This window comes from Mytilus trossulus, chromosome 4 (assembly GCF_036588685.1).
Source record: "Mytilus trossulus isolate FHL-02 chromosome 4, PNRI_Mtr1.1.1.hap1, whole genome shotgun sequence".
NCBI lineage: Eukaryota > Metazoa > Mollusca > Bivalvia > Mytilida > Mytilidae > Mytilus > Mytilus trossulus.
In genome coordinates this window covers 53767359-53790699 of record NC_086376.1, presented here as the reverse complement: position 1 = coordinate 53790699, position 23341 = coordinate 53767359, and the positions used below count along the sequence as shown (strand labels likewise).

Genomic DNA, 23341 nt, shown 5'->3' with positions numbered 1-23341 from the left:
TGAACGATCTTCAATAAACTATAACTGTGTAATTTGTAAAATTATGTAGTATTTATTGCAAAACAACAACTAACATAAATTTACACGTTCTGTCCGGATTTGTTATCTCATTAGCAACACGACGGGTGCCACATGTGGGGCAGATTTTTACTTACCCTTCTGGAGCACCTGAGATCACCCCTAGTTTTTGGTGAAGTTCGGGTTGTTTATTCTTTATTGTTCTATGTTTTGTCGTGACTCGTGAGTACTATTGTTTGTCTGTTTGTCCTTTTTACTTTTAGCCATGGCGTTGTCATTTTATTTTCGATTTATGAGTTTCACTGTCCCTCTGGTATATTTCGTCCCTCTTTTATCAGTGACGCTCAAAACAAAAAAAGTTAAATAAAGTACGAAGTTGAAGAGCACAAATACATCTAAGGTAATCTATTCCTGAGGTAGTAAAGCCTTAGTTTTTCAAAAAAAGTTTTGTAAACAGGACACAAACACACTATTATTTTTATTAACCATTATGAAAATGAATTATTTTGATGCCCTTAAAAAGAAGAATTTTGTTATACTTTCTAAGCGCAATCTTAATCTATTGTATATATCATATAAGAGGTAAACAACTTAACTGTAATAAAGTGTTACCCATTAATATAGGAAGTTCATTTATAAGTATCAGCACCAAAGTGTGCATGGGAGATCTTGTAGTTAGTTTAAGAATGATAACATAGGATTGTTGTTTTGAAGGAGAATCGACAATTGTTACAAAACTAAACACTTATATAGAAATCAAGTTAAAATTTCCGGACAATGTCTATACATGATTTGACGGCGAGGTCCCTAAATATGTGAGAGCAAGTTCTAGTTCATAATGAAGATGATTGAAATTGTATTCTTTATTTTGGTTTCAAACACACTCACAAATGCCGTCAGTGACAGAGTCGACGCACCATTACTTGATAACAACAATGCGCCACTAGTTGCCACACTCGATTTGTCGAATGCCAATAAGCGTATCAAAGAATATGTTAGTGAAGCAATGGAGACAAAGATGGAAGATCTGGTGAAGATGAAATTGGAAGAGGTTCTTACAGCATTGCATTTAGAGGAAGATGTAAAGCGATATATTGATAACGATAAAACGAATCTGACAGTCAACATAACTGATGATATAAAACGGATTTCTGATGCACGGATTTTAGAGAAAGGTATGCTTTATATTCTAAAACGAGCTAATATTTTTTTTTCTATTTGAAAAATGGTCAAACGAAAGACTTTAAAATACGTTCTTTATCTCAACCAAAAACATAACGTTTAAGAGTAAGAACAGATGCTGGTCAGTTCGATTTCAGAATAATGTGTAAGCTTAGGAAAAAAAGCGTTCAGTGGACTTATCAAAGGAAAAGCCTTGAAAACACGGGAATGCTATATAATAATACTATCTCACGGACTAGTAAAATACTTGATATCAGACAGAGAAGAAACTAAATGTACATGTACGTTCATTAACTTTCTTTCATTTTCGAATACAAATAACAGAGAGAAGTGATTAGTTTTGCCAGTGTAGGCAATAAATTTCACATTTCTTTGTTATTTTTACATTAAGTGTGAACTTAAGAGACCATACCGGCGTTATGTTGCTGCAGAAATTTCTGCAGACGTCCCTTGGCATTTTAATTGATAACCGAACGTATTTCAAGTTTTGTCGTCAGAAATATAAAAAAAAAATCATCAACATCTACCAAAAACTGTGTTTGGGGATGAAAATCTCATTTATATCAAGTGTATTGAATAATTGCAAGGTGTACATATCTGTCTGGCAGGTATGATATTGTCATTTATTCATCATCCAACATAACTTTCGGTCATCCGATGTTCAGTACTTCAGAACTTTGATTGAAATTAAAATCTGTACAAGCAACAAAGAGATGCACTTACTTAATCAAGAATTTCAGAAAAGACAACAACCTTCCTAATGTTTAATAAAGGTACATCTAAAATAGCACTTCAGACGTACGTAAATTTTGCGTTATTTCAAGATTAAATGAACACATTAATTATACTTTAACATAAAGTTTTGTCTCGTATTTTTCAGAACCACGTCGAAGAGATGACCGTGCATTGTCTATGTGTCTTGGAATCACAGGGAGCAGTAGTGGTCAAATCAGATCTGTCAGACGGAATTGTAGCAGCAAGACAACATGTAAAACAATCTGCAAGGGAGCCAGGTACTGATATATATATAGAAGATAACGGTATCAACCATATGATAAATTGTTAAGAAAATTTCCAAAAAAGAATTATTGTCATCTTATAAACTAAGACAGAAACGCAAGTCGGAAATGATAAGCGAACAAGTAGTATAGCACATTTATGCATCAAATGAAACTTTTTTAAGTTTGTAGTTGCATTTGAAGTAACATTACATTTGATAAACACACCTCGATATTTTGTTACCTTACTTTCATTGATCTTTATTGAACAAATAATTCCTGGCACTGAAGTTGAAAGGGAAGCCTTTGGACCAAAATGAGTGTTGCTTGTTTAACCTCAATGGCATTTATATCATGCATATTTGATATGTTTTATCACGTAATAACTATGATGTATGAGAGTTCCAGATATTTCCTGTGCATCAGAATAATATTTTTATTACGTATATATTTCAATGAATATTATATTTAAATGACAAAAGATACTTCATTCAATATGAATAAAATACTGTTATACTGGAAAAACAAGGCATTTAATATCGAAAAATATTCTGTGATCCATCAAATATACTTGAACATTTTTTCACTCAATGTGTTGCTACATAACCGGTTTTGTTTTTCATGGGACATTTCAACTTAAATTTGTAAAATAAATTAACATATCCCATAGTAAGTAACTTATTTGTTAATGTTCACTATTCAAGAGAGGCGAAAAATACCAAAAATCGAAAACATAGTGACAATGCCATGGCTAAAAAGTAGAAACAAATACGACGGGCAAATAATAAAAGATAAAAAAAAACATCGAAAACTAAAGACAGAGCAACACGAACCCCACCAAAATGCAGGTGCTCTGGAATCGTACGAAGATCCTGCTTCACATGTGGCACTCGTCGTTTTGCTCACGTTAGTACAAACCCGATAATAAGTCTAACTACGGAGGTCACATTTAGGAAAAACTAAAATGTCATATTCCTTGTGAATCCGACTTTTAAGCTGTATTTACTTATCTTAGATTTTCGTTTATAGATATAGGAAGATGTGGTGTGAGTGCCAATGAGACAACTCTCCATCCAAATAACAATTTAAAAATTAAACCATTATAGGTAAAAGTACGGCCTTCAACACGGAGCCTTGGCTCACACCGAACAACAAGCTATAAAGGGCCCCAAAATTACTAGTGTAAAACCATTCAAACGGGAAAACCAACGGTCTAATCTATGTTTATGTTTATGTTTCAGTTTGAAATGTTTCAACGCTCTGCATCTTTATGCATATACATATTCTGTTGCACATTTGTATGGAAACGGTGGATGTTCTGCTACATATTGTGGTCCAAACTACTGCTGCTGTCACAAGTAATATCCAGATATGTCAGTCGCAATTTAATGCATCAAAATACATTCGAGATATTTCAACACAAACTGACGTTGTATCGATATATTGATATAAACGTTCAAATGTTAAGAAATGAAGATATGCAAGGAATTGACTTGTTTGTTTTTAATTTTACGCATTATATTCAATAACTATTATAAACCTGCGAGATTCATGCATATGGGATTATTATGAATTTTCCATACGACGGATGATGTTAATGTTCTATTGGTATGCAGTCATTTGTTGCTTGTTTTTTAGTTTTCTATGTTGTTTCATTTGTTCTATTGATTGTCTGTCTTTTTCATTTTTAGCCATGGCGTTGTCAGTTTATTTTCTATTTATGTGTTTGACGGTCGCTCTGGTATATTTCGTCCCTCTTTTGTGATAACGTAAGATTATGTAAGAAATAAATATGGAAGGGTTTGGGATACCTTGATCATACTGCAGGTAATGTTTTGGTTCTGTTGGCATGCTGGCATATGTCCTCATGATATTGTCGTCCATCAAAGCTTTAGCTCGGAAAAGACTAAAACATCCAGGGCTACACAATACACATCCAAAGACGTGTTCTGCTGACTTTTGCAACCAATGTCCAATAGCATATTCAAATTTCTGGTACCAAACCACTGGACCTTCAATAAAATAATTAGTTTACATTATATTTAGATTGCTATATAGATGCAGTGCATATATATATTTACTGTTTGAATGACGTGTGTGTCTCTATTACAAACAAATCATGGGTAAAATAAGGCACAAATTGAGAAAAAACGTATAGTGAATTTGTTTGAATATATAAACATGAACATTAAAAAAACAGAGCATAATGTATTTAGTATTGTACAACGACGTTGATGTGTGGGTTCATTTATAATTTAAAAGTATTTCAACACAAACTTGAAATAAATAAATAAAAATAAATTTCACATCAAAATAGCTTAAATGTCTGAAATATTTCTTTTTAAGTTCGACAATTTGAAACGCGACTACGCGAAGTGAATTAAGACGATTTGTAATAAAAACAAAATCTTAAAGTGTCAAGATATCTTAAATCTAATTATTATAGAAATAATAAGATGTGGTATGATTGTCAATGAGATAACTATCCACCCACACCAAATGACATAGCAGCTAGAAACTATAAATCCTCATACAGCCTTCATAAATGAGAAAAACTCAAACCTCATATACAGCTACAAAGAAACTCATCATAGATATCAAGGGCCGTGTCAACGAAGCTGTCCTAGGACTAAGAAATGTCTTAGGATGGTCTTAGGACACGTCTTAGTCCTAAGTCGAGTTAACGAAAGTCTCCTAAAATAAGACATGTCCTAAATTTGGTCTTAAAGTTAGGATATACAATTAGGTGTCTTAGGATAGCCCTAAAGGTTGCATCGTCCTAAAAAGTAATATAAACAACAAATATGACATAAACTCAATACTAAAAATACTAATATAATATTAAACTATCATTAGATAAAACTAATAAAAAAAAATATTCTTTAATGTTTAAATTATTTCGTGCTGCCTTTTTTGAAGCATAAACAATACTATCATCATAAGCAACATATTTTAAACAATTCAAATATGGGGGAATATTTTTTTTACCTAATCCTGATTCGATATATGTAATAATCGAGAGGACCTGAGGACAAAAATACTTTTTGTACATATATTGCAGCACGAATATCACAAAGTTTTGTGACCATTTACTTTTATTGTCGTATTAAATTCCTTTATATCTTTTATCATATTTGATAACGTATTTATTAGCATTCCTTAAAAACCTTAACTTTTATTTTTGCGTTAATTGTTTTCTATTTAAGAATCATCCTCCCTCTTTTTACATATAGGTTTTAAATACAATTCAATCTTTGTCACACAGATCTCTACATATATTTTCAATTAAATAAATGTGTTAGGATGGTCATATGACAATCGTACTTAGGACTGTCCTAAGACGGCTTTGTTTTACATCCTAAGACATGTCTCAGACACCGGCGTCCTAAGATCATCCTTCATAATGTTTTAAGACCTATCTTAGGACATATCCTAGGATACTTTCATTGACACGGCCCCAGGACTAAATTTTGTATATACGCCAGACGCGCGTTTCGTCTAAACGGCACCAATGACAAATCCAAAACACTTCAAACAACAAAAATAACAGCTCGATTTATATACAAATATAATGATTGAAAAACAAATATGATATATGTAGCAACAACCGAAATACAGGCTCCTGACTTGAAACCATATTGCAATATTGCTTTTTAATGTAATCGCCATGTTTACAATCGAGGTTTCTTAAATGGAATACTCGTAATAAAAATGTGGTAAACAGTGTTTCATTTTGTAAATGTGTACGGGCGATTAAGGGAGATGAATATGTTTTTTGACATTTTGATTTTGATCGCCCCCTTGTTATATTTTGTCCTTGTTATCAAATAAAATGTAAAGTTTGGCGCCATATTTTTCTTAATTTCAGAATACAAAATCCGACTTAGATATCGTCTTTTGCAGTAAGGGGAGAATGCACTTTAATGAAAAATTATATTTGTCTCATGTTTCAATATCTTACATCATTTGACAATGTATTTTCCATGCAATTTTTATTTTCGGTTTGTTTATGGAGAGGGCTAAGATGTTTATTATTTTTTTTAAGAATAATAAAGCGTTATGAGCTATCATTTTTTGCTTTAATTTCAATACCCGATCCTCCTGGTTTAATGCGGCCACATGTTGCTCCGACTTTTGGATTTTTCTTCATTCTATCGATCAGTAACTGGAGAGCTTCTGGTGAAAAATCTACATCACCGTCCAAAGCCATGACATATGTATTTTCTGCCTGAAACATATATAAGATGTAATCTTGGAGAGTGTATATAAGGGGTACGGGCTTTCTTTAGGACGAAAAAGTAAAAAAACATCTTAATAATTCAAAATTGAATTAAAAATCTATTCTTTAAGTTTTGAAAAATATTAAAATAGATGTTAAGACTTTAGAGAATATATGATATTGGTAATAAAAAATGATTTGTCTTGCTTGAATTGAATGGTGCTTTGTTCAGTATGAATGCTAACAAAAAAATGTAAAAAATGACAGTAAACTACCTGTTGAACTATGTCTTTCGGTAATGCGTGAAATAATGATGATGCGCTTTCAAAATCTTCATCTAAAGGACTGCTTATTTCTTTTTCCACTAGTTTATATCCAAGCAAGTAATACATGTACATTATCTGTTGAAATCGATGATTTGATAATCAAAAACAGTTTTATAAATGAATAGTGTGAAGCCTTTTAATTGCAATCGCAAAAATAGCAAACAACAATGAACCTCACGGTGATCCAGAATAAATGTTTTGATAAAAATCAGGACCCTTAATACTAAACAAAATACATTAAAATATTAAAAACAACTAAGGCACATAAACAAAACACCAAAAAATGTATTGTAAACATAAATCGGGTGTCTTTTGATTTTCATTGCGACAAAATAATACTTATGTTGAAATATATCAAGTTAACAAGAATGTATCCCAAATACACGGATGCCACATCCGCATTATCATTTTCCATGTTCAGTGGATCGTGAAAATAGGTGGAAATATCTTATTGGGCATTAAAATTAGAAAGATCATATCATAATAAACACGTGTACTAAGTTTCAAGTTGATTTGACTTCAACTTCACCAATAACTACCTCGACCAAAACTTTAACCTGAAGCGGGACAGACGGACGAACGAACAAATGCACAAACGAACGTTTCCACTCTCACACTTTCAAATCCTTTGAGGCAATGAAACTTGAGAAGAATATTAACCGCTACTTATTATAGAGCTATAAGGAAAAAACGTGTGCATATGTACCAATATTGATTCAGCGATTTGACTGTAATACCCCTTGCAGTTTTGTTTGAATTGATGGTGTATCTGTCTTCTTAGGTATAACATTTGCTAAATAAAAAAAAAAAAAAATGCTTGTTACCTATAGCTGGGACCGCTGTCAATACTCAAAAAACTATCTGATGTTTTCACATTTATCTCTAACGGTAGTACAAAAATGTCGTTTCTTTTGATGACTATTTCTGTCAATTTCTGGGGGCATATAAACTGTTTTGTAGTAATATTTTCTGCTGAGGTTGCAATTTTTTTTCTACGCCAGAATGCCTTCCTACGTACTCCTTGTAATGCTCACAGGACCCTTGGCCAACATACACTTTATAAATACCTGAGACTACTTTGTTTTATAGTAGTCTCAGATAAAACACATAAATAATTGTAAAAGTTTTTGTTTTACCTGTGACCATCTTTTCTTGTGCCTTATTTTGTCCTTGTCTTTAAGATGAACAACAAGCTTATTTTCTCCAGGTAGAGTATAGTTCAGTCTTCCACCATAGGGTGTAACAACTTTGTCCGGAGGTAACATATTTATCGGTATTTTATAAACATCACTGAAATACATGTGAAGCATATTGCTATTTCATAACTATTGATCTCTGGGCTCCTATATTCATTATAAAATTAAAACATAAAGATAAGTAGAAACGGTATGGTGCTAATAAAGCCAAATATAACTATTGGTCACCATACGACATAAAACAATGAATATATGGTCAGCTATATAACTTGTAACATTCCAACGACCTGTTGTATGCTAGCAAGTAAAATGAAAAATTATACATCTTGGTGTGTTGATGTGTATAAGTGCAAATGATTTTTTTGACATTTTAGTATTGTTTTGGTTTCGTTTATATCATGGTATTTTGTAGTCATTTCAGTTTGACCAGTTTCAAATGTACAATTTGGTAAATATTGATTGGAATTATCTAGATTGAAAATGTTTCTCTTATAAATCGAGATACCTTCGAACATAAAAGGCTTTATTACTGCAAAAGTAGAAACAACCAACCAAACAGTAAAAGTTAATTTCGAGAAAGAAAGAGATAACAACTGGTGCTGTTCCATTATCAAAGAATAAGTTATATAGTTAAAAAGAAATTACGTTCCAGCTTCAGTGATGATTTCCATTAGCTGTTTCACAAATTCATTAGGCTCACGTTTTTCTTCTATAGTCTCCATAGCGTCATCAAACAATATATGAGCTGTTAAAAGATAAAGCAATCGTTATTTACAACATAACAATTACTTTTTAGTATAAGGAACCATAAAGTGGTAGACCAATCTTGTCTCCTTGGCATTCAGGCAACAACAGTTGTCTTTGCTTTAACCATGTGGTTTTTTTTCACTGCTTTTATTTATATTCAGCCATTTGTTTGTCTTCTGTATGTTTGCCCTATAATTTTACCATTTTCTAATTTCTACCTGACTATCTTTTCCTTTTACATCACAGTCGTAAAATGTAAAGTCATGGTTATTTGAATGAACAGGCGACTATTGCTAAGTTTTTCAGCTGTCACTTGGTGAGTATAAAATGAGTTTTTTGTTTTTTTAAACTTTTTTGGATTCGAGCGTCACTGATGAGTCTTTTGTAGACGAAACACGCGTCTAGCGTATATATAAAAATTAGTCCTGGTATCTATGATGAGTTAATTTACAACCACTGGGTCGATGCCACTGCTGGTGGAGATTTATTTCCTCGAGGGGATCACAAGCCCAGTAGTCAGCACTTTTTGTGTTGATATGAATTATCATTGATATTGTTATATAAATAAATTAACTGTTTATAAAATGTTGAATTTCTTGAAATACTAAGGCTTTTTACCTCAGGCATAGATTACCTTAGCTGTATTTGTCAACACTTTTAGGAATCTCAATGCTCTTTAACGTCTTACTTTATTTGGCTTTTTTTATAAGTTGTTTTGGATTCGAGCGTCACTGATGAGTCTTTTGTAGTCGAAACGCGCGTCTGGCGTATATATAAAATTTAGTCCTGGTATCTGTGATGAGTTATTTTAGTATATTTTTTATCCTGCGTGTGCATTCTTTGGGTCCATATCCATTTTCAATTATCATTCACACAAATAAAACCACTTATGATGCAATCAGTAAAGCATGTTTAAATCAGTTAAAAGATTTTCCAACTTAAGTCTTATTGTATATATATATTTCTCTAATTCTATGGAAATTTACCCCTTTCCGAAACCATTGTATAAAAAAATTTAATCAACGTGTGGTTGCTGGCGATCTCAAAAGATCATTGGATGATTTTAAGGGTCATGACCTTTTTAGCTAACTGGATGAATCAAAATATGATAACAGGCGGCTCGGACTTTAAAATTGATAATTTAACTATTTTGATTGGATAAATCCGATAATCCACTGGTATCAATGTAAGAATCTATATATATACACCAAGCTCTAAAGCTTAAAAAACTCTCACCTTCAAATCTATAGTAGTCTCTGTTGATAGCATCTTTGTCCAGTTTAGAACCGAACAGACTACGATTAGTTGGCACTTTAACTTCATACTTGGCTATCTCTCGGGCTGCTTGGTCCATATCCAACCTGAAACAATGAAATTGGATAATAGTTTGAAATTAGATTGATGTAAAGATAAGTGTTAGAGCTGTTTTTTTTTTAACTATACAGCTATATGAAATCTATATTAAAAATTGTAATCATCATAATAAAGTAGTGAACTGTAGTGAAATGAAGGCAGTGTTAATGGAATAGAAACAAAAATATTACATGACATGACGTAATCGTCACTGAATATTGATACTATACAGATATGAAATGCATTATGCAATGCACCTTATCTAGATAAAGATTGTCAAAATATAAAAAAAAAATCATCAATAATACTAAGACTATGATTTAGTACGTAAGACGTGTGTTTTGTTTACAAATGACTCAACAGGTTAACGCCAAAATTAGAAAAAAGTTTTATAAAAAGGTAAATACAAATGGTCGAATCGAAATATAGGACAAAAGAATCAACTATACATGCTTTAAAATAATCCTAAGCCTAATACGTATGAAAGTTTTCTGTCATACTGTCGCAGAAGAGTTGCTGCCACATGGGAGATGGAATGACGGACAATCTGATTACTACATGCCTTTCGCCAATTGATCGACAGGACCTTAATAAATTTAATATATATATATATATATACCTGAATAAAGTTTTCATTATTTGCTTCATTTCTGTTCTATTTTCATGCCACATCGTTGCACATATATAGACCTTCGTCGGTATAGATTCTTCGTATTTCTTGGACTCGGTTGTACCATACACAATCCTCCTGCTGTGTAATAAAGAAATATCCGCTATCGGACTGCAGTAATGGGGTAGGACAAATAATCTGTAATAAGAACAATACATATAAAGGTTGAAACACTTTCAAAATTTGTACGTAATAAAACAATTGTCAATTTTTAAAGAGACGGCTTCTGTGTGCATTTCTTATCCTTAAATCAACATATGTATTACAGATGTAAAGAGCTACAAATCTTTTCACAAACCTTGATTTAATAACTGGTAAGTAAAGAAAAATTTACTATAGCTGTCGATCTATTAGGTTTTTCATCCGCTTTTTAATATTCATGCTTACAATGTGTGACCAATAATATGACCAGGAAACCATCGTGACTATTTAGAAAGACAACTCAATAGACAATCCGACAACAAAAAATATACTTTTGACGCATTATGTCATTCGATTATTTTGAATCTGCCTCATTTGGTAAATCGGCTCATTTTGCAGCTGACCATGTTAATGAACGAAACTTATCTTTTTTGCATCAAGTCAAACACATTTATAAATAATTTCAACAAACTAGACCTTCCTTCACCGGACACAAAATTAACCAAATAACAAAACATTTAGACAAAACGAAAATCAGCCTGGAACTTACGATGTTCCTATCTTAGGACTGGCGCCTAAACTTATTGATGGGGCGAAGCCAATATTATCATATTATTATATGTAAACCTCTATATACACAATAAGTTGTTACTTCATTAAAATTTACATCGATAGAAACTCACTTGTACTCAAATGTCAGTCTGTTGTGTGGGCTGTACCAAATATGACGGCAAATCCACAACTGCGATAACCATGCTATGACGAAAATGGCGACCATGACGTATAAGTCCATATTATCAACATCTTTAATGAAAGTATTAGATATCCAGTTGTCGGTTACTCGTGATATTACAATTATCCCAACATATACTGGAGCACCTAAAGCTAGTGCCACACAGAAACAAATTCGATCCATGCACACTTTAGTGGCTAATACTGCCGCATAATACAGCCCCATACACACAAAGAAATGAACAAGGAACGGCGTCATCAGCGAAGGATCAGCATAATGTGTGCACCTAGTACTGTTCAACTGAGATATTGAACATTCAATGTGAAGCTCTGGTTTCATTTCGAAAGCAATTTCTGGTCGATGGATATTTTGCGCAAAATAAGTGGGGAACAGACCGATAATAAGAACAAGGCGACTGAAGCTAGTAACTAGCGTTGACGCACAGTGTGTCTCAATTCTGTTCTCATAAGCAAATAATGTTTTAAACACTCTTGAGGTACTAGAATATTTGAAATAAGTCTCAAACCATCGAACACTCACAAGAACAGAAGAGAATATCATCCAGAATGTTTCTTCCGTTGTTATCTGGTCCTTGAAAGATTTATAAAGTGGGACTGCACATACGGCTGCTGCTTGCAGTAAAATTGAAAGAATATTTAAGATTTGTTTACAAAATCTCTTGGTACATTTCCTTCGGTATGAAATTGTATGAAGAATTGAAGGAACCAATGGCATTCCAGCCAAGAAAGCGCACACTTCAATAGAGTTAAGTTTTGGCATAACCAAGAAAACGATTATTGCTAGACAAAACATGTGTAGGCATTCTTTAACAACCATCTGGAATAAATCATAGACAACACACGTAAACAGATAGTAAAAAAAACTTTTAAACAGGTAATAAAATATATGTGCAACTGGAAACGTTTCGTTATACAATTGTTTCAATATATATAAGTCAACAACATCATCATCATCATCTATACGGTTATGGAAGAAGACTATATAAATTAGATTAACTTGTGTCTCATCCCTTTTGCATATTTAAGCAAATGAAATATGTTTAAACTAACCTTAACCTAGGCTACCTGTTTCATATCCATTTGATGTTAGTTGCTTAATAACTCAGAAAATAACTCATTCACTGTTGTTTGTTAAAATACTAAGATATAACTTATTCATTTGTGTATGTTTAAGTACTAAGAAAATAACTCTTTCATTGGTGTTCGTTTAAATAATTTGAATAGTCTAATGATTTTCTACTCACAACAACCATCTGTGCAATAGTTGGTAACGCACGTTTTCCAAACACAAATCTGAATAATGACAGCAATAGCTTAACAGCGTCAGGAATCGTCAAAATAAACAGGAGATAATAGGCGATGGCATCTTTTGCTAAATTTGTCTAAAATGAAAATGTTAAAACGAAATGAGGCAAACATCGTTTTTTCTTGTAGCCAGTTTTTCAGGACTATTTTGTTTTATTGAATTTATTTACAGTGGAGATCACTTCTAACCTCTCATTAGAACTGTCAGAATAATCTGTCATAGAACTGTTCTAACCTGTCCTAGAACAGTTCTACCCTAGAACTGTTCTAGGTAGAACTGTCAGGATCAGTTCTAGGTAGAACTGTCAGGATCAGTTCTAGGGTGGAACTGTCTAAAACTGTTCTAGGTAGAACTGTTCAAATCAGTTCTAACCGTAGAACTGTCAGCAGAACTGACTAAATCAGTCAGGACTGTAGAACAGTTCTAAATGACGTCACTGCAGTAAGGGCACTTTAGAATTTAGAAGAAATAAATCATTTCCAATTACTTTGCTATATAATAGCAGAGTTTCTATATTTTTTACTGATCAAACGTTACATGTACAAATATCGAAGTAAATAGAAGGTTATCCTTCACATCGGAGAAACATTTTTATAAGATTGCAAAGGAAACATCATTGTTTACGTTTCTTCGTTCCCCGTTTTTAACAGTCTCTTCATAAAACTCTGCATTTAATTCATGGAAGTTTACTCTTAATTTACCTTGTTTGCCTTGGATTTACATTCATGATTTAAGATTATGTTTTGCAAATGTTCAAACGAAAATTGTACAGTGGATGAATTATGGGATATTTTAATGAAATAAGTGTTGTTAAACGAAAAAAAAAACTATGTAGGCTTCCGATTCCTGTGATGTAGGCTACATTTGCATTATCTCGTAGATAATCTGGGTCAGTGGCGGATTCAGAGGGGGGCGTGGGGGGCGTACGGACTTTTTTTTTTTTTTGGAAAATTATTAATCAGACTAGACTTCGTGAACTTTGCCATTTCCCGAGTATTTAATTTTTATACGACAATTCTTTACCTATCAATATATTTTTCGCTGGTATTTACTGATTGTCAAAGTCATGTGATTTGCTATGGTGGAGTTGACCAGTGCGTTGAAAAAACGGCACACGGTCAATTCAAATTACAGTAATACACATTGCTTATAGGCTGAGGATGTCATGACAATCAGGAAACCGTCAAAGCGACACAGGATTGAGCAAGAACGTATTGACTTCTATTTCACTATTCTACCAAACAGAAAGTAATAGTAAATACTCTATAGACTATTTCACTTTCATGAAAAAAAAGTTCCACAAAATTATTTACCTACGAAAACATGTTTAACCCCAAATGCCCCAGCTTATTTTATAAATAAAAAAGTTGAATAATGATCCCCAGTCACCCCGCCGCATTTTTGCGCCTGTTCCAAGTTGAAAATAAGCATGGCGTTCATTATCACTGAACTACTAGTAGTATATATTTGTTTAGGGGCCACGGAAGGACGCCTCCGGGTGCGGGAATTTCTCGCTACATTGAAGACCTGTTCGTGACCTTCTGCTGTTGTTTTTTCTATGGTCGGGTTGTTGTTTCTTTGACACATTCCCAATTTCCATTCTCAATTTTAGTATAAGCTCTAGAAAAATTTCAAGTCTCATTTACGAAACCATTTGATTTGAGGAGGCATTCTGAGATATTTGAGAGAGAAAAAATTGACTCTGATTCTTGCCTAAAACAAAAATTCTGGCCGTATCTGGATTGAAAACAATAGTCTTATCCACTTTTTTGCTATTAAAAACGAAAATTTCCAACAAAATTATTAAGCATGAAATGAACATGATCAATAAAAACGAACGTAGTTTTTTTGTGGCCGGGGTTTGCGTGTCTTACTGGAATGTCTGTTTCACCGGACTGATATATATTGCATACTTTTTCAAGACCAGACTGTAACCTGCCTACTGGGTGTGACCTTCATGTCTCCATTTGTGGACCGTCATTCTAACTTCGTTGTCATTTCAGACACTTTCGTTATCTTTTGTGGATTTGGAACCCCTCACTTCGGTTCTCTATGTTATGTTGGGTGAAACATATCAATCAAACATTTGGATAAAAACTTCTTGTTTGTCTTTTTTAACTCGTGTCGATCGTATTGTAAATTGAGTCGAATTTCCATGTCTATTTTTTTTCTGACAAGTCCTACATCAAATATATCAGTACATAGATTTGGATTAATACTATCATTTTATGATAGACAATTAATAGGGAGAATACAGCATAAAAAATGTCCAATCCTTACACTTTACAGCAACTATAAAATATACATGCCCCAAGCACTTATTTTATGTTTTTTTAGCCCAAAAAGGGTCCCAAAATCAAAAATCTTCGCCCCCCCTTTCCAAAATCCTGGATCCGCCCCTGTGGGTGTCTGGAAGTTGGAACGTCCGAAAAAATATACTCAATGTGAACATGAATGAAACATTTGCCACTGGACTTAAGCCTACAAACAAAACCAATCATTTTCCTCCTTCAAATTATTCCAAGAAGACAACTTCTCATACATGTACTTTTCATTTTAAAATAAAGTATATGAATCAGTCATGTGAGTGTTGGATAATGCCGTTAAATCGTTTTGTTTTAAAAAAAACATCTGGAACTATACTGACTTAAAAAGTCACTTTTGTGACGATTCATTATTTAATAATTTAATTTTGGATGTAACGGGTCTTCTGATTGGCTGACATTATTTTGTTATCAGCCCATAGAAAAAAGTTAGTCATGTGACTGTATCTCCATCAACGTTTTTTCATGGTTTGCCAACGTTTAAATTGGAATTTAGAATTAAATTATAAGAAATGTCTGTCTATTCGAAATAACATAAAAAAATGTGGTGCTTGCACACTGTTAAAAGACCTGCTACTCACGTTATTCAGTGTGCACCAATTTTTTTATGTTATTTCTTCATCGATTTTGAAATTTGGTATTGTCTTTATCATGCAATATCTGTCCTGACATAGAAATATTATTGGTTTACAATGAGGCCATACATGTATATATTTTAATACATGATAAAATATATATATTTTAAGTTTTGGTTGATGCGGTCAAATAATGTTGTTATTAAAACAACTCGGTCTGATACATGTATATCGAAACTACTAAAATTTGTAAGCAATTCAATATTTTGAATATATAAAGAGGACATGCTGTCATTTGAATTATACAATCCATCGTGATTGGTTGTTGTCTGCTCTTTGGTCGAGTTGTTGTCACACTGCCACCTTTCACCATTTCCTTTCTCTATTTTATAAGTGATTTACTATGCAGCTATATAATTATCTATATATTAAGATTTACATAATAAAGTGTAAATATGGTCAGTTTTGGTTGATGCAGTCAAAAGATTTTATTACACAACTCAGTCTGAAGTATGAAAACTACTGATATTTGTTTACGATTCAATGCTTTGAATAAAAAGAGGACATGCTAGTACTTTAAATTCATGCGAACAAAATTTTTAGGTCATTGTTTTCCAATATTGCTGTAACTTGTATATTACAGTCCCTCTTGACCTAAAATTATAACTGAATTACTGTGCAGCTATATAGATTTGCAGAAAGAAAGAGCAAATAAGGTCGGTTTTAGATAAAAAAAGAAGATGTGGTATGATTGTAATGAGACAACTATCCACAAAAGACCAAAATGACACAAACATTAACAATTATAGGTCCTGTACGGCCTTCAACAATGAGCAGAGCCCATACCCTATAGTCAGCTTAGATTGATGCGGCCAAAAGATTTTATAACCTGACTCAGTTTGAAAAATGAAGATTACTGATATTTGTTTACGATTCAATACTTTGAATAAAAAGAGGACATGCTGGCACTATAAATTTATGTGAACAAAATTTTGAGGTCATTGTTTTCCAATATTGCTGTAACTTGTATATATATTACAGTCAATCTTGACCTAAAATTATAACTGAATTACTGTGCAGCTATATAGATTTGCAGAAAGAAAGAGCAAATAAGGTCGGTTTTAGACAAAAAAGAAGATGTTGTATGATTGCCAATTAGACAACTATCCACAAAAGACCAAAATGACACAAACATTAACAATTATAGGTCACCGTACGGCCTTCAACAATGAGCAGAGCCAATATCGTATACTCAGCTTAGATTGATGCGGTCAAAAGATTTTATAACCCGACTCAGTCTGAAGTATGAAAACTACTGATATTTGTTTACGATTCAATACTTTGAATAAAAAGAGGACATGCTGGCACTATAAATTTATGTGAACAAAATTTTGAGGTCACTGTTTTCCAATATTGCTGTAACTTGTATATTACAGTCCCTCTTGACCTAAAATTATAACTGAATTACTGTGCAGCTATATAGATTTGCAGAAAGAAAGAGCAAATAAGGTCAGTTTTAGATAAAAAAAGAAGATGTGGTATGATTGCCAATTAGACAACTATCCACAAAAGACTAAAATGACACAAACATTAACAATTATAGGTCACCGTACGGCCTTCAACAATGAGCAGAGCCCATACTGTATAGTCAGCTTAGATTGATGCGGTCAAACGATTTTATAACCCTACTCAATCTGAAGTATGAAAACTACTGATATTTGTTTACGATTCAATACTTTGAATAAAAAGAGGACATGCTGGCACTATAAATTTATGTGAACAAAATTTTGAGGTCATTGTTTTCCAATATTGCTGTAACTTGTATATTACAGTCCCTCTTGACCTAAAATTATAACTGAATTACTGTGCAGCTATATAGATTTGCAGGAAGAAAGAGCAAATAAGGTCAGTTTAGATTGATGCGGTCAAAAGATTTTATTACACGACTCAGTCTGAAGTATGAAAACTACTGATATTTGTTTACGATTCAATACTTTGAATAAAAAGAGGACATGCTGGCACTTTAAATTCATGCGAACAAAATTTTTAAGTCATTGTTTTCCAATATTGCTGTAACTTGTATATTACAGTCCCTCTTGACCTAAAATTATAACTGAATTACTGTGCAGCTACATAGATTTGCAGAAAGAAAGAGCAAATAAGCTCAGTTTAGATTGATGCGCTCAAAAGATTTTTGTATTTTTTGGTCCATCCGAGGTATGAAAACTACTGGTAAACAGATATCACATTTGTTTAAGATTCAATATTTTGAATTAAAAGAGGACATGCTAGTATTATAAATTGAGTGCAAATAAAATTTTGAAATCATTAAGGTTTTCCAATATAATTAGTATCCTTGCCTAAAAATAAACTGGATTCCTGCAGTGTGCAGCTAAATGTATATAGATTTATATGATGAAATCAAATATGGTCAGTTTAAGTTTATAGTGGATCAATGGCAGATCCAGAGGGGGACACCTTTTTTGGAGGATCAAGGCATTTGAATGAGGACATATAGTTGGACCCCCCTTTTTTTCCTGGATTGGGACCCCCACCTACCCACCTTCTTTAAAAACTGCTGGATCCGCCGGAACAACGTATTACATTATAAAGGTCAGATAATGTTGTTATGTAAAACAAGCCTTCCTTACTCCCGGAATGACAAATGTACAACAATTGAAATAATAATGCCCCCCCCCTTTTTCCCATATTAACGGCCTAATTTATGACCTCATTTAAGTTAAAAAAAAAAAAAAAGAAAGAAAAACAAATAAATTTTGTAATACATCAACAGAAGAAAATCACTGAATAACAGGCTCCTGACTTGGAACAGTCACATATACATGCAGAATATGGCGAGGTTAAACATGTTCTCTTGCCGACGGAAAATTTGAAATAAAACCAGCAAAATAGCAAAACTCTTTATAATAATGATCGCTTTTTTTGTCGAAGCCTTTATATTTAGTCAAAGATTTCTTAAAAATTATAAATCAATTCTAGCCGTAGAATTTATAAATCAATTTTAGCAGTAGGATTTATAAAGGCATGCCATTTATAAATCAATTCTAGCCGTAGAATTTATAAATCAATTCTGGCCGTAGATGATTTGTAATCAATTCTAACCGCAGAACTGTTCTAGAAGTAGAACTGACCAAAGATTTGGTCAGTTCTAGGTAGAACTGTCAGGATCAGTTCTAGGGTAGAACTGTCAGGATCAGTTCTAGGTAGAACTAACCTAGAACTGACTAAAAGGTGGCAGGCTGACAGTTCTACGTACTGTCATAGAACAGTTCTCCTGACAGATTCTGACAGATTTAATGAGAGGTTAGAACTGATCTCCACTGTACCTTTAATTTACTATTTTATTGAGGCCAAACTTTTCTAGATTCAGTGCTATTTAGAACTGGGTATATTGTATATACGATTGTTTAATGTTGAAGACATCTATACTTCATTGATCTTTGTTTGTTTTATTTATTTTTAGGTCGCTGTATTAAAAGATATCATCGTCTTTAAACCAAATCGATGACATCGGGTTTTTATTCTCGATGATCGAGTTTTAAACCTCATGTTAGTTAAGTGAATCGGTTGTGTCTCTCATTTCGTATTCGTGGAATAGATAATAACCATCCATATACAATGCAAGCATAACATAAATGTAAATAGAATAAAATGTAACTCACTGAAAATCTTGATTTATTTTCTTTGTTAAATTCATTTGTGAGGATTTGAAGTGAAGCTTTGGTGACGATGGATCCCCCAAATACAAGTACGAAGAACACTAAGTAGGCCACTACTTTCAAGACCCTTAGTAAAGTATCTGTTGCTCCGGACGCTTTTTCATTTTCGTTTTCGGAAACATCCTTTCGGAAGATATCCCAGTAATTCATTTTTGCATTTGATAATCCGCTGGAATATAAAATAAATTAAGAAGTATACAATGAGCAGCATGATACGATTGCAGTTTGTTGGTGCAGAGAAGTTTATTAGATTGTTCAAGCATACTGACGTTGTGACCGTATTAAACATGTCTCTAAAAATGACGTTGTGTGCTGAACTTGTACATAGACATGGCGCAAAAAACCTTAAACAAATCATTTAAAGGTTTCTTTCGCTTTAAGACATTAGTACGACTTCAAAAATCCGGTATGTCCAATAACCTCAGGTAAGTCAAGTACTGATTTTGTTTTCTAAGATAAAGAAATGTGGTATTCATGGATAATAGTTCTATGAGAATCAATCATGTGTAGGTAAAAAAATCACCAAAATGTAAGTTGCTTTTCTAAACTTTGTCAGTATTTATACATTACGTTTAAGTACTATATTCGAAATTCTTACTTGACTCTTTTCCTTCCTTGGTCCTCACTTTCCATTTCGTTTTGATATTGTTGACGAGTAAACAAATATTGTCCCTTTTCTGTACAAATATTATGTAACCCTTAAATGCTCTGAAATATGGAAAATAATATATTACCGAAATTCATTACAAAAGACAACGTATTCAATTAGATTAATTAAAATGATTAACTGACATTTGACATGCTATAATATAATCAACAACGGGGTAGTCTAAGAAATAATGAAAGGCACTACGGGTACTTGTAGACAGCTCTGCATATGTAGCAATAGTCAGTATAATATGATCTTACTATCAGAGTCCTTAATGCAATTCAGCAACGACAATATACAGAAACAAGTAATTTAAACGATGAAAAACGATAGGAATCTTATCAAAAGAGGACGGTTAACAAAAATACGATATATTACCAATCAATTGTAGAACTGTTGTTTCAAGTTTTACTTTACACACGTAATAAAAAAAATATATATTTTGATTAAAATCTTGATTTGTTTTGAACAAGATTTTATTTTATTTGAACACTCAGACACAGATACATGTGTAACATGAGGTCATACATAATAGCATTATATAAACATGACGAAGTAATTATGTGGTATCAATGACATAGTATAAAGATATAACAATAACATACAACATGTTGTTTTTTTTAACATTTTCAGAACATATTTGCAATATTTTTGATAAATACAGAAAGACGTTTATACAGTTGTACATTACATATTGAAAGAAGACCTTCCATTTTTTTTATAATTAGGGTTCACTGTGTAATAGCTTGGCAGAAACTTTTCCCTTAATACAACAATATTTTGATAAGTATACTTAAATAGCAAATGAAATGAAATTCATCACCAATATTACTCTTACACGAAGTACATATTCTATCATGCCTCGGGATATTTTGCTATCTGCCTGTTTCTATAGGCAGACGCAGATTTGAACACCTAAAGTGTGTGATCCAAAGCCTGCAATATTCGGGAAGTTTTAGCAGATATGTTTCTAAAGTAAAATCTTTTTTTAATATTGAGTAGAATTGACCTCGTGATGAATTTTCAATATTACTAAACCACTGTTGTACAAATTGATCACAAAGTATCTGTTTAAAGTACATTTTATCACAGTAGCCTGTTTTATTGGCAAAAATATATCCAATGCCAGTATCGTTTAATATTGCTTCTATACAATTTGACCATTTAAAGGTGTATTTAGATTTAGGCCTTAAACCAAGCATCAGTCTATACAATAAACTGCATAGTTTTGATTCATTATTTACAATTTTACACCAACATATCATCATTCTAATGTTCACCTTTATTTCAAGAGGAAATCTACCCAATTCTCCGTACACCATAAAATTAGGCGTAGTGTTTCTAACTTTCTGCGCCTTTTTTGCAGAATTTCAAGTGAGTTTTTTCGATAATTTTCAGGTTTTCAAAGCCCCAAACTTCAGAACCATACAGTAAGATAGGTTCTATCATAGAATCAAAGAGTTTAAATTGTAGATCAATAGGTAAAGATTCATTCCGTATATTTTTGTAAATATAAAACAGTGCCTTTTGGGCTTGATCTACAAGTTTCTTCTTGGTATCAAAAAATGTACCATTATATTTGAAAATGACACCCAAATACGAATATATATCAACAATTTCAAGTAAATCATTCTGCAGTGTAGATTTCAGATTTTGTTTAGTTTTCCTCTTGCTAAATACCATAACTTTGTTTTTCTTAACATTCCCCTTCAGTTTCCAATTTTCACAGTACAACTGGAAAATATCTAAGGAATTTTGCAAGCTTTCTTTAGTTTCTGAAAAGATTACTGTATCATCAGCATACAGAATTACGAACAATTCAAAAAATATATGAAGTTCGTTTTCAAATTTTTCCTTTAAAAGTTCTAAAGGAATACCATCTAAATTTCTAAAATATTGTTCCAAATCGTTCAAGAAAATAGAATATAAAAAAGGAGACAAGTTTTTCCCTTGCCTAACACCAATCAGGCATTGAAAAAATTCTGATTGTTCACCATTGTAATGTCTCTCTGGTAGCCATGTCCATTTGTTTTCGCGATAACAATTACGCAATTGATTACCGTGCTTATGAATTGGGAAACTGTATAATACCAATATCACACAATTCATTAATTTCGAAGTTGATTGAATCGGTTAGATTTAATGAATAGTAAATGTTTTATGAATATTATCTGATACGGTTAATAAATCTAATGAAGTTATTCACAAAACTCATTCATAAGAATTTCATGAATTTTAGTGACAACTTTGTGGAAATAAGCTTTCCCTTTAACACAAATTTCAATTATATACAATTTAAATTCGTTATAGATATAAAAATAGAATGAAAATGTGTCTGCGTGCTGAAAACAAATTTCAACAATATACGAGATGTTATAATGTACTGAACCAAACATACTTTTTAAACATAATTACACAGATAATTTTTTAATGATTTATTTACATATGCAAATATTTCAAACACTTTTAACAATAGTTTCAATTTTTTTTTTAAAGATAACTATAAATGAGCGTTCAAAATATTCAGATTCAAAAAATCAAATTACTCCCAATACCACAAATTCAGATGAAAAAGACAAACAAGGCAGATAAAAAGCCATTGGAAACTCGATTGAATCTAGAAGTGTGTCAGAAGGGATCCACCTTTATTGCAATTAACAAACGATAAAAGTATCATTATCATTTCACAAAAATATTCCAGATACATTATTTCTTTGAATTTGCTAAATCTAATAACATGAGAAAACAATTGTCAAAAACTCATATAATATATAACTTACCAATTGCATTTTTATTTTAGAAGATGCAGGTATGAATCCGGAAGTTTTTTCCTTTTAAACGACACACAATGTACGGACGATCTCAAACTTTTGTAAAAGGAGTAATTCAATTTCATACAAAAACATACTTGAGAGGTGATCTATAAGGGTTTTTATAAATCATAAACATTCTTGACTGACTTTTGCAAGTTATAATAATCATAATTATATTCTTTATATAGTACATAATTATTCTTTTCATAATTAGTTTTAAACAGTTGTCATTATTTGTTCAAACTGACAACACGGATAGCTTTAAAGATTTAAATAATTCAACCTTCAATAACTTGGTTTGTTATTGACACCTTTTCTTTGCTAAATATTA

General features: G+C 32.3%; 2 protein-coding genes across 2 annotated transcripts in view; one reads left to right on the top strand and one right to left on the bottom strand.

Moving 5' to 3' along the window:
- Positions 1 to 23064, bottom strand: part of LOC134715516 (chitin synthase chs-2-like) — a 28124-nt gene extending 5060 nt beyond the window's left edge. The window contains exons 1-12 of the mRNA XM_063577738.1: positions 22978 to 23064; positions 20147 to 20256; positions 19492 to 19717; positions 12848 to 12985; positions 11534 to 12420; positions 10659 to 10847; positions 9923 to 10047; positions 8585 to 8684; positions 7880 to 8033; positions 6693 to 6818; positions 6291 to 6426; positions 4010 to 4210 (exon numbers count right to left, since the gene is read on the bottom strand). Coding sequence (XP_063433808.1) covers positions 4010 to 4210; positions 6291 to 6426; positions 6693 to 6818; positions 7880 to 8033; positions 8585 to 8684; positions 9923 to 10047; positions 10659 to 10847; positions 11534 to 12420; positions 12848 to 12985; positions 19492 to 19717; positions 20147 to 20181 — 2317 coding nt within the window. The 5' untranslated portion in view covers positions 20182 to 20256; positions 22978 to 23064. The remainder of the gene's footprint in view (positions 1 to 4009; positions 4211 to 6290; positions 6427 to 6692; positions 6819 to 7879; positions 8034 to 8584; positions 8685 to 9922; positions 10048 to 10658; positions 10848 to 11533; positions 12421 to 12847; positions 12986 to 19491; positions 19718 to 20146; positions 20257 to 22977) is intronic.
- On the top strand, positions 778 to 3686 carry LOC134715517 (uncharacterized). Its single transcript, XM_063577740.1, has 3 exons — positions 778 to 1193; positions 2081 to 2213; positions 3440 to 3686. Exons 1-3 carry the CDS (start codon positions 857 to 859, stop codon positions 3558 to 3560), a joined length of 591 nt encoding a protein of 196 aa, XP_063433810.1. The 5' UTR covers positions 778 to 856; the 3' UTR covers positions 3561 to 3686.
- Positions 23065 to 23341: the final 277 nt, after the last annotated feature.

What these genes read in the sequence shown, in the direction of transcription:
- LOC134715517 (XM_063577740.1), top strand. Translation starts at nt 857, where the DNA reads ATGAAGATGATTGAAATTGTATTCTTTATTTTGGTTTCAAACACACTC. An exon ending in TGCACGGATTTTAGAGAAAG is followed by an intron (nt 1,194 to 2,080) that starts GTATGCTTTATA and finishes CGTATTTTTCAG; the next exon opens with AACCACGTCGAAGAGATGAC. An exon ending in ACAATCTGCAAGGGAGCCAG is followed by an intron (nt 2,214 to 3,439) that starts GTACTGATATAT and finishes TTTATGTTTCAG; the next exon opens with TTTGAAATGTTTCAACGCTC.